The following is an 11,973-nucleotide window of genomic DNA, read 5'->3' as shown; positions in this document are numbered from 1 at the left end:
GCCCGGACCACCCGGGCCCAGGTCCGGGCTTGGGTTTTGCCCGGCCCGGGCCCGGTTTCCTGAGCCGGGCCGGGCCGGATGGACAACCCTAGGTGAACTTATAAGCTAATTCTTCATGAGTCGGAGAATCCTAACTTTTTAAAATGACTTGAAAAGTAGTTTAATTGGAAATTTACCAAACATTAGTGAACCTTGAAAAATTTTAGCATTTTGCAGTAAGCCGCTAATAACTTTCATAATCACACCATACTTCTAAGAACTTTTAGCATTTTATAGTAGACCCCTAATAACTTTCAAAACCACACCAAACCCCCAATAATTTTTGGAGCTATAAAAAATTCCCAATAATGTTGTGTTTTGCAGATAACCCTCATAAGTAAATACTTAAAAAAAAAGATAAAAAAGGCGTTGAAGGACAATTTCATAAAAAACAAAAAAGAATCATTGCTATATGGGACCCCAACCTGGACGCGAGCAAGAGGAGTACAAAATGACAAAATACGAGATTTTTTTGTGCTTAGGGTTGTAAATATAAGAACATTGAGAGATTTTTTTTTTAATAATTTAACGGATTTTTAAGTCTTTTTAAGTCACAAGAGTTGCACCTGCCAAACTAGAGGTAACAATGTTAACTTTAAGTGTTTTTTTTTGCAAAAGTTATGATGAGTTTAGTGTGATTTTAAAGTTATTAGGGATTAACATCGCTGAAAGTTGTTGGGAGGTTAGTGTACTTTTGAAAGTTAGTGGAGGTTTATTGCAAAACACTGAAATTTGCAAATACGATAAACTCGGGGGGCGTATATATGCAAAAAGCCTTCCCTTCAGTGTAGTTGGTTCTCATCATTCCTACAGAAATTCCAGCTCACCGATCCGTGTGACTTCCATTTTGCACAAAATCCAAGTGATCTCAGCCGTTGGTTATCAGCTCACATCACTCTATCCAAAACACAAAGTCTCCCTTTTTTTCTTACACTTTCACGCACTCTCCCCACCCCTTAAAAATCCCCAAATCAAAACCCTAAAAATTTCAAAACGAAAAATCAAAGGAAATCAAGATGGCCGTAGTAGCTTCAGCCACTCCCAACGCCACCCCACCCAAAGCCCAAAACCACCCGCCTTACAAAGAGGTGAAATTTCCATCCTCATCTCGCATTTACTTTTTTATTTATTTAATTTCTATTCCGTTCTGAGCTTAAAATCTATTGTTGAGGTGTGAATTTGAGAACCCGTTTCTTTTTTGTCTTCGTCTTTATTTTGTTAACCTAGTTTCTTGTTTGTTTGTAATTAAAATGGAGTTGAATGGGAAAAATTATGCTGTGTTGTTCCAACTTGTTGTTTGGTTGTTGTAATATGCTATGGAAGTGAAATGAGGAAAAACCCATTTTTCTTTTTGTATTTTTATGCTTAATTTATATTTAATTTGGTGTTTGTTGAGGCAAATTCGAAGCATTAATAGATTGTAGAAGTAAGGATAAGTGATGCTAGGTTTTCCTCTTTTGTTGCTTGGTTGCCTTCAGCCCTACTGAAGTGCGCATGATGATAGCCCCCTTGAATTTTTTGGGGGGCTTTTGCCATTTAGTTCTATGCAATCCAACATACCCAAAAAAGTGAAATCGATTAGCATTTTTGTTCCATGTACTGAATTATTTTTAATTTTTAAGTTTATTTTTCTGGGGTTGAAGTGAAAAAAAGGTCAATTGCACTTCAATAACGCAAGGTTTACCCCAGAAAAAAAAAGAAACCCTCTAAACCTCAACAAATCTAACTTTAATACCGCCATTATCAATAGTTGCTATAGTCAAAGGAGATTACATAGAGCAGTTTTGACAATTATTATGATCGAAGGAGACTACGGAGAGCTATTTCAGCAACTTTGGGACTATGCAAACATCATAAAAGTAATGCTTGGGGTAATGAGGACGCATAACTTAAAATATCAGAAGAAGAAAATTGTTGGTGGCAAGCGGAACGTAGATTTATGTTCTAAGATACAAGCTAAGTTACAAGAGTTTGAATGAGAACTGTACTTTGAATCTATTTGTAGTCATCTTCAACTTACGGGGGGTTACCAAAGATAAACTTTCTTCCACTTTTGGGTGGTTTATGGGGAGGAATTTTGCGTTATCAAAGTTAAAACTGGGGTAAATATTGGGTGTTTAAGTGCGACTACCCTAAAATAAATGAAATATTTTGGAATTCTCTTATGAATTCTCTAATTTAGCTTTTTCTTTTACAACTCTCCTTTATTTATTCTTACTCCTTTAAAGAGAAAAAGGGAAGTAAAAGAAGCAATTTAATGGAAGTGATCATGAATTCATTGAACTTTATTTTCCCCTCTCACAGATGATAGTGAGGGCAATTCAATCACTGAAGGAACGGAAGGGATCAAGCAAGAAAGCAATTGCCAAGTACATTGCATCCAACTATGATAACTTACCTTCTAAACACAATGCATTGCTTTCTCATCACCTCGGCCGCCTCAAGAAGGATGTGGTTCTTCAAATGGTGGGAAAATCTTACAAGCTTTCTAAATTCGGTGAAGCTCTACATATTGTCAATAACAATGTGACCAGTGGTCCCAAGAAGAGGGGCCGACCGAGAAAGTTTCCAGCCCAAGAAGGAATTGGTTCCCAAAGTGAGAAAAGGAAACCAGGTCGACCCAGGAAAAAGTTATCCACAACAGAGCTCCTCTTGCCAAGAACCATGAAGTCAATGGTAATGGTCGGAAAGAGAAAGCGTGGTCGTCCAAGGAAAGGGTCATCACCTGTTAAGCTGAAACCTACCACTGAAAATACATTGGGTGAGAAAGGAAAGCGAGGTCGGCCAAAGAAACTTGGTTCTGCCTTGTCATTGAGTGAGAAAAAAATGCGAGGTCGTCCAAAGAAACTTGCTTCTGCATTACCATTAAGTGAGAATAAGAAGCGAGGTCGGCCAAAGAAACTATCTTCTGAATCAGTATTGCTTTTAAAGTGGAAGCCAGGTCGTCCCAAAAAACTTGATTCAGCCTTGAAATCGAGTGGGAGTAAGAAGCGAGGTCGACCAAGGAAACTTTCATCTGACTCATCGGTTGAGAAGAAGAAGCCAGGTCGGCCCAAAAAACTTGCTTCAGCCTTGAAATTGAGTGGGAGTAAGAAGCGAGGTCGGCCGAGGAAATTTTCATCTGACCCAGTATCTGTTAAGAAGAGGAAGCCCGGTCGGCCCAAGAAAGAGAAGAGGAAACCAGGTCGACCAAAGAAAGAATCTTTAACTCCGAAGCTCGCTTCTGCCTCATCGGGTGAGAAAAGAAAACGAGGTCGCCCATCAAAAAGTGACTCTATTCCCGTTAAGCCAAAAATTTCGACAGTGTTGGCATCTGGTGAGAAAAGAAAGCGAGGTCGGCCAAAGAAAGAGTCTGCAAGCGCCCAGCTTGCTGCTGCATCAGGTTCGGGTGAGAAAAGAAAGCGAGGACGGCCAAAGAAAGTTCCAGTTGCAGTTTTGGATGGTGCAAGTGATAGCGTTCCAGCAGGGGATGGTGCAAGCGATAGCGTTCTAGCAGGGGATGGTGCAAGCGATAGCGTTCCAGCAAAGGTTGAAGCTCCAATGTCTGAAGATGCCAGGTAATGTTTCAAACTCTTCTGTAGATGGCGGGCTTTATGTTCTATAATCTCTTTAGTCTTTACTGCTTCCATTAACTTTGAAATGATTTTTAGAGGCGGGAACTGAATTAGAATTAGTTGTGAGGCATGTTGTATGTTAACTTGTAGCTTGGCTGAATCAAACAATCTGCAGACGCAAATTTGTGCTTTTATGTGACCTTCTTATGCAAGTTAGTGCCAGTTTCAGGGATGAAAGGTTTTCTTTGGTGGTTATGTGATAGATAGTATTGTTACGCGCAAGTTGTATTGTGCTGCATGTTTTATAATCCATTTGAAGGTATCTTTTGGAATGTCTCATATTATTCTCTAGCTTTCCATATTCTTGGAGCTTTGAGCTTTGACACGTTTTTTTAACAATTATTGGTAGAGATCTTGTGGAAATTTATCAATTGTTTTATATTAGGCCGCGTTTACCATTGTTGTTAGACATGCCGGATTTCTTACTTCCTTCGATGAAGTTGATTCTTTATTTCAGTTATTTTCATTCTTTGCTTCTATCATATTTTTATTTTTAATATATATGTAATACAGTAGTCAACAAAAAGTCATCTCTGAGCAAATTAATGATCAGAGTTGGGATTTGCATTGGTTATCTCGGTCATTTCTGACTTTCTTCGATGAAGTTGATTCTTAATTTCTGTTAGGGGCTGTTTGGTTCGCTATTATAAGGGGTGGAAAACTCAGAAAACCCCTTCACTTCAGATTTTTAGCCCTCCACGTCAGCTTTTTTGTTTCCGTCCATTTCTTTGTGCCGCTTTGGTTCGCTCGTTTGTTTCCGTCCATTTCTTTGTGCCGCTTTGGTTCGCTCGAATGGAAGAGGGAAAACTTTGCTGAAATCGCCGCCAACTAAGTGCCGCTTTGGTTCGCTCGAATGGAAGAGGGAAAACTTTGCTGAAATCGCCGCCAACTAAGATTTTTTCCCCTCTTCGATTTCCTTTCCCAACCAAGTGAAATTGATGAAAACTCTACCACATCAGATTTTTTTTCCTTCTTTGCTTTGTTTACAAAAGTTTTCCTTTTTTTTTCTATGCGAACCAAACACAAGAAAAGTAAATACATTGGTTTCTCACCATTTTTTATGTGCGAACCAAAGCAAAACAATCTATTTCTTGGAAAAGTTTGAAAAACTCAAAACTTGTGTTTTTTTACATGGAATTGTATTTCTCTATATCAAGGAAACGAACCAAACAGCCCCTTAGTTTCGTTCTGTGCTTCTATCATATTTTTAATTGTAATATTGTAATACAATGATCAACAAAAAGTAATCTCCGAACAAATTAATGATCAGGGTTGTATATCAAGGAAACGAACCAAACAGCCCCTTAGTTTCGTTCTGTGCTTCTATCATATTTTTAATTGTAATATTGTAATACAATGATCAACAAAAAGTAATCTCCGAACAAATTAATGATCAGGGTTGGGCAGTGGTTATCTTTGAGTCCTCTCATCAGGGGTTCACACGCTTAAAAATATGCAACGTGATTATTTCGAGGTTGCCTCAGAAACTGTGTACATGGATCACTTGTGATTACAACCAATTCAATCTTTGGTTTTTTGTATTTGCACATTTTCTTCTTCAGAAACAATTTATACACACATATAATGAGCCTCAACATGAATAACATAAGAATTATTATAGAAACTTATAGCAACTAAATGTAGACATGAATATTATTTTGAATAAAAGAGTTGTCTTGGACCGAGTCAGGAAATTGATACACCATGTCTTGCTCTTTAATCTCTTATGCTTCAATAATGCACTTGACTTGGCACCTCGATGTTCCTTACACATCATCATATGCACTTTGATTCTATGTTACACGACGGTCAGAATGCTAACCATCTTTGCCACTTAATTATGTGACAAGGATTAAGTTAGTAGTCAATTGGCAAACTCGTGGATTTAAGAGAAATTAACAGGTTAGCTGCTAGCATAAGTAGAGACCACAGAGTTGCATAAGGCAGTAAACAATTGATGAATGGTAGAACAAAACCTTGGGCAAATGGAAGTGTGGGCATGTGGATACAACAAATAAAGACGCAAATAAAAAAGCGTTGCTACGTAAAAAAGAGCTCCCTTATCGCAGGACCTTAATTTCATGTCATAGGTTGTAAATAGTAAGTACTAGTAATAATATATATTCCCCAACAATTTATTTACGAGCTTATGATATTTATTCCCCAAGAGTTACTCACGAGTTACACAATTGCACAAAAGACTTGCAAAGATCGAAAAGTATCATGAACGATTTTATATCTCATTGTCGGAAAATGTTGTGAGATAATCATACCTTCCTTACCTTTATGAATACATAGCTATAGTTTGCAAAAAAAACCTGTTTGGTAGAAAAAAATGTATATGATTTCAATGTTAAATCTTTTTAATTGTTGTGGATGAGGTAGAAAAGCTTTACAATCCAACATGGGCTTAATTTCTAACAAGCTTAGCATCCTCGTTTGTATGATCATATTTATTTTTAGTAAAATTTTTATCACAAAAAAGGACTTACGTTCTTTTGGTGCTAGATTATAAGCTCTAACCAACTGGCGGATGACTTATTAAGATTCACGGACAAATTTTCAAAACCATCTCCTTTTAAAATTTATTTATAAAAAACGACCCATTTCAACCTTAATTTCAAAAACCGACCCAGTTGGTTGAAACTGGGTCGGTTTTTGAAAAAAAAAATTTCAAACTTCACGGGAGTTGAACTCCCGTGAAGTTTTGTTATGAGAAAAAACTTCACGGGAGTTCAACTCCCGTGAAGTTTGAAATTTTTTTTTTCAAAAACCGACCCAGTTTCAACCAACTGGGTCGGTTTTTGAAATTAAGGTTGAAATGAGTCGTGGTCGGTTTTTGAAAAAAAAAATTTCAAACTTCACGGGAGTTGAACTCCCGTGAAGTTTTGTTATGAGAAAAAACTTCACGGGAGTTCAACTCCCGTGAAGTTTGAATTTTTTTTTTTAAAACAGACCTAGTTTCATCTAACTAGGTCTGTTTTTGTAATTAAGGTTGAAAAGGGACTTTTTTTGGGAATAAATTTCAAAACCGGATGGTTTTAAAAATTTGTCCTAAGATTCACATCTCTCTGTATCCTTATTAGTTGCCTTAAGCAACAACAAAAAAAAAAGGAACAAGAGTACTTTTAATTATGTTTTAGTATCTCAATGTCACTATCTCATCTTCATAATGTGGGCCTGTGTAATGTAGGTTTAATTTCGACCTAGTTGGTCTAGGCTTCTAGCTATGTGCATTCATTATGTTACTAATGATACTAGTGAAGGCTGATGATTGAATAATTAGGTGTGTTTGGTAATAATGGTGATTTTTTTGTTATGTTTTTGTAGAAAAACATCATGCCATGGTGTTTCTTTTTCGAAAGTGTTTTGAAAACACCATTTATAGTTATTATTATATAGCGGCGCCGACAGCGGCGGGGGGGGGCGGCCGGCGACGGGCGGGTGGCAACGGCGGTGGAGCGGGCGGCGACTTAGATGAAAAAACAGAATCTCAAAACACCTTTTTGGTGTTTTGAGAAAAGTGTTTAATTTTTGGATTTTGTAAAGGGCCAAGTCAAAAAAACGCCACGGTTGCCAAACGCGTTTAATTGTTTTTTTGAAAAAAAAAAACAGAAATGGCAAAAACGTCACGGTTGCCAAACGCTAATGAACCAGGACACTTTTTTTTAATAAAAAGTTACTGTTCCGCCTTACTGCCCCAGATTGCTTGTGTTATTTTCAAGGAGACCTTTGATTCTTATTGAACGGTAGCTTGCACATGCCTTATCGCCCGCCCCACATTGCTTTCTCTTTGTATATTATAATATCGACTTTCGATGAACATTCACCCTTATTTTCGACATTTAGACCTGTCTTTTTCTGATTTATCTGTATAACTTTCAATGTTTATCCTTGTTTTTTTTACTTGAAGAGAGTTCATTTTTCCTTTGGATGTTTAGGTGCTCCCATTCTAAGTATCAAAGAGTTGGGTGTCTTAAATCTTGTTGCTTGCATTTATATCTTCCTGGATTTTAATATGTTTTACCATCTAAGAATAGGGGAAACTATACTATTTCTTTTCCCTTGACCAGCCCATCTGATACTCTCTCTCTTTCAAGTTCAAAATAGGATATCTTTCCTTTTTTTTTGGTCCCGAGGCATTATGACATTTGCTTGCTGGTCTTCAAAATTGCATCCTTCTCTTCTTGATGACTGCTGCTGCATGTCTATCTCTTCAATTACTTCTGAATTTCTCTTCTTAAATTATATACTAGCCTGCTAGCTTTCAGTCATATTCTAGGCTATATTTTAAGGAACTATCAGTAATTTTGGAAGATTTGATATTGTAATGTACTGCTTGGTGACATCCTCTGGTTACTTTTGTTACCCAATTCAAACTTCATCTGCTAAAGCTTATCTAACTTTGCTCTCAAAAGTGTAGAGATTTGAGGAAAGTCTTTTGAGAGCAAAGTTGAGGGTTACAGACATTGCTTGTTTCCATATATGTACGTGACTAGCTTCTGGATTTTATGATGCTTGTTTTCTATATTTATGGGATTTGAGACCATAGCCACGTACTTAATGTTTCTTTGACCGCATCATGTATTTCTTCATGTATTTTTGTTGTGCCCAATAGTTGTTTGTGAATGAATTATGCAGTTATGGGTGTATTCATAGTGATCTTTTGACGTGTATTGCATTTATAGATGTATGCAAATGAACCTCCTTCGTAGAGGGAGGTATTTAGTTATAGATTCATGAGATTTTGCATGTGAGTAATTAGTAATTCCTATTTCTATGGATAAAACAATTGTTGATAGAATGTTTGGTGTTAAGATATTCTATACAAACGGGCTGCTATGTAACATCTTATGTATTTATGATGGTTTTTCCCCCCATAGAAACTGCCTTTAAAATAGGATGATTGTATGAAAACCACCTTCAAAGTTAAATTTAAGGGTTAATTGCAAATAGGCCCCATGTAGTGTCACCCAATTGCAAAGAGATTTTATGTAGTTCTATTTGTTGCAAATAGATCTCCTATAGTTCTACTTGTTGCCAATGGACCATCTTAGTGTTGGCCAAGCGTCAATATATCCTATTAGTGGAGTTTTACAAGTCTTAAAAAAGTTTTTTAAAAAAAAGCAATTGGCTATCTATTCTTACTAATAGAATTACATGGGGTTTATCTAGCCCCTCAAATATTTTTAATGATTTTTAAAGTAAAAACAAAATCCTTTAAAGGGTCTATTCGCAACAAGTAGAACTAGAGTATTTATTTGTGACAAATAGAATTACGCGGGTTTCTCTGCAGTTGGATGATATTATTTGGGGGGTTTTCGTAACTAACCCTTAAATTTATATAGAAAACATCTTGGAAGGGGCTTTCGCTTGCAATCAACCACATTGATTAAATATCAATTGGAAAAATTTTCAAAATACTCACTCGCTTAGTACATGAGTTTTTTAAGGGTATTTTGAGGATTTCAGTTAAAATTTCATTAAAAAAAACATGTTAGGATGATTGATTGCAACCAGAGCCTCCTTGAAAGTTAGTCATGTACAAATTAAGTTTTGAAGGTGATTTTCAAATAATTGCCCTATTTTAAAGTTGGTTTACGTGAAAGGTACACATTTAGGATTAAGGTTCAGAATACGTACAGTGCATTATACATAAGAATATCGCTTGAATCATATGCGACGAACTTACCCTCGGCGTGGTACGGCTCTATAGCGTGTATAGTATAATGACAACGTGTTGCTGAAGTTTACAAGGCACGGCTTCCTTCGAAGTGCGTGCTGCTGGTGATGGTTTGTGACAACATCTTCTCCGAATGTACAAACTAATACGTTACGTATAATAAACCCATGCGAAGCACGAAAGAAAAAGATGGTGGTAGTGATTTCTGATCCAAAGCAAATTATAAGATTTCTCTGATTTTTTAAGACTACCCTAACTTCTTTCCGGAAATTTTCTAGAAAAAGATAATTTATTTCTTTATCTAGAACCCATTTGGTTTTATACAGGAAGAAGAATCCTACCCTCCAAATTTCTCGGTTACAGATATGACGTAAACCCAAGCATGAAGCATAAAGAGTTGATGGCCCATAGCTTTCAAATACTAATCAAATAACAACGGTCCCCATCACTCACTAAAAAATTCAAACCATCGACACCAAAACAACAGCTCAGAGAACATAACATAAACAACCACACAACTGGCATAAAACCCACATCAACAATAATTTAATGAAAGAGATAAGCAAGCAGAAAGAAAATGTACTGTGTTCAAGAAAGTGGTTATTGGAAATTCTGCCGTCGGCAAGTCCCAACTTCTGTCACCATTTTTGAAAAATGAATTCAGGCCGGATAACCAAGCAACGGCGTCGAGTTCCAGAACAAAACCATCCTCATCGATGACAAGCTCGTCAAAGCCCAGATATGGGACACTGCAGCACAAGAACGCTACCGATCCATCACCACTGCTTACTACAGAGGTGCACTTGGCGCCCTGATCATCTACAATATCACCAATCCCGACACTTTCGAATGTGTCCCTCGCTGGCTTGATCAGCTCAGAGCTTATGCCGACCCTAGCACTGTTATCATGCTCGTCGGCAATAAGTACAACCTTGAGTTGCATTGTGCTGTATCAGTTAAATCTGGAAAAGATATTGCGGAGAAAGAGAGGTTACTGTTCTTGGAAACCTCAGCATCGGATGCAACCAATGTTGAGAAAGCATTTCTGATAGTTTTGGAGAGGATTTACCAGACGGTTAGTCGGAAAACGCTTCAGGGAAGTGAGGAACCGCCGCCGTTGGTGATCAAGTCTTCGCTTCAAGGGATGAAATTGGATGTGAAGGAGAACCAACAGAGATACGGGTGTTGTACACAGTAAGAACAGAGGTAGCATACAGTGAAGAAGCGTTACTGTTGTTGGAATAACAATGATACATTCATTCCCTGAAGAATAAGAGTGTTGCAAAGCAAAACAATATAATAGTAAGCATGTAAATATCCGTGGAGGAAAACTATTACATCTTTGATTTTTACACTGATCATGATTAGGACTTCTGGCATGAATGATTCCACCCCTTTTATCGTGTTTCCTGCTAAAGGAAAGAAATTGTAAGGACAAGCTAACAGAGACGACTCAATATACCATTTATAGAAGGGGTTAACTGTGGATAGATCACCTCTACTCATATTGTTGCAGACAGATCACCTGGATTCTCAACTCTGTTAGTTTTCCCTTTTAAATTCATTGTTTGTGACGATCATTATGCAAGTTTATAGCAAGTAAATCAGTTTACGAAGCTCGTATACTTCGATCCTTGAAGCCCAATCTTGACATGAAACTAAGAGGGACCAGGAGGTCTATCTATAACAATAGAAGTACGGGAGTCTATCCGTAATTAACCCCTTAATGGAACCATTTAGTCTTGTTCTTATCAAATTTCCCAAAGTGGTCGATATAAGCCACTTAGCCACATGGTAAGGTATATATGATAAACATGTGGAAGAATATTGACTTACTGGTAAATAAGCAGAAACTTTGTTTTTTTACTTCAGAAATCTCGGAAACTCATTTTTGGGTCTTCATGTTTACCCCTTCCTCTACCCCTGCGGCCTCCTCTGCCGCGACCTCTTCCTCTTCCCCTACCTCGTCCACGCCTAAAGAATGACTTCCCATGCTTCATTTCCACAAGAGAATGTAATAGCTCATCACATAGAATACATCCCTCATAGAGAGTAGTTCCATCACTTAGTGGAGTTGTCTTCTTGTTGAAGTCCACTTCAATTATGGTCGAATCACAGTCCGGGCACCTTTTACCCGTTGTGGAGATCCTATGTGCACCCTGAGGAAGAGAAACAATACAATTGCACACATTGCAGTAGAGCCTCCATTTGGGTGCACTTACAGGGTCAAGGACAAGGGTCCCACTGCACTCGGGGCAAGCACAAACACCTTGTGCTATCAAAGAATGGCGGCAAGTTGGGTGCGGGCAAAGGAAGCAGGGCATTCCAGCACCTTTGCCTAGTTTGCCTGCACTACTGAATTTTAGGGCACCAAAGACTTTATCGATCCCTTCAAATGGAGGGCTATTGTAACAATAGGGGCAGAGTGGGAAACACTTTCCATCTGGGCCAGCCATGGAGAAGAGGAGGAGCTCAAAGCCATCCAAAGGACATGTGATTTCCTTGTAAAGCTGAGGAAAATGACAACTGTTAGAAGAACTGTTAAAATGAATAACAAGTATCTACTTGCATCAGTAAGCTGGTTTCAAATTGCATTGCTTCAAAATAAAGTCGATCTATTTAAACAATCTAAAGAGA

At 37.7% G+C, this 11,973-nt stretch overlaps 2 protein-coding genes and 1 pseudogene across 2 annotated transcripts; 2 read left to right on the top strand and 1 right to left on the bottom strand.

Moving 5' to 3' along the window:
- LOC109825134 (histone H1oo-like) lies at positions 956 to 3,848 on the top strand. Its single transcript, XM_020391869.1, has 2 exons — positions 956 to 1,127; positions 2,344 to 3,848. The coding sequence occupies exons 1-2, from the start codon at positions 1,056 to 1,058 to the stop codon at positions 3,598 to 3,600; spliced, it is 1,329 nt and encodes a 442-aa protein (XP_020247458.1). The 5' UTR covers positions 956 to 1,055; the 3' UTR covers positions 3,601 to 3,848.
- LOC109825265 lies at positions 9,882 to 10,560 on the top strand (annotated as a pseudogene).
- On the bottom strand, positions 10,554 to 11,872 carry LOC109825264 (DNA topoisomerase 3-beta-like). The gene is made up of 2 exons (XM_020392081.1): positions 11,173 to 11,872; positions 10,554 to 10,748 (listed from the first exon to the last, which is right to left on the bottom strand). The coding sequence occupies exon 1, from the start codon at positions 11,790 to 11,792 to the stop codon at positions 11,205 to 11,207; it is 588 nt and encodes a 195-aa protein (XP_020247670.1). The 5' UTR covers positions 11,793 to 11,872; the 3' UTR covers positions 10,554 to 10,748; positions 11,173 to 11,204.

Source organism: Asparagus officinalis, chromosome 10 (assembly GCF_001876935.1).
Source record: "Asparagus officinalis chromosome 10, Aspof.V1, whole genome shotgun sequence".
In the NCBI taxonomy this organism is placed as follows: Eukaryota; Viridiplantae; Streptophyta; class Magnoliopsida; order Asparagales; family Asparagaceae; genus Asparagus; species Asparagus officinalis.
This window is presented reverse-complemented; position numbering and strand designations above follow the sequence as displayed.

Bases quoted from the DNA above. Each gene is read 5' to 3' on its own strand.
- LOC109825264 (XM_020392081.1), bottom strand. From the start codon at position 11,792: ATGGCTGGCCCAGATGGAAAGTGTTTCCCACTCTGCCCCTATTGTTAC.
- LOC109825134 (XM_020391869.1), top strand. From the start codon at position 1,056: ATGGCCGTAGTAGCTTCAGCCACTCCCAACGCCACCCCACCCAAAGCC. The intron at 1,128-2,343 runs GTGAAATTTCCA...CCCCTCTCACAG, and splicing joins ACCACCCGCCTTACAAAGAG to ATGATAGTGAGGGCAATTCA.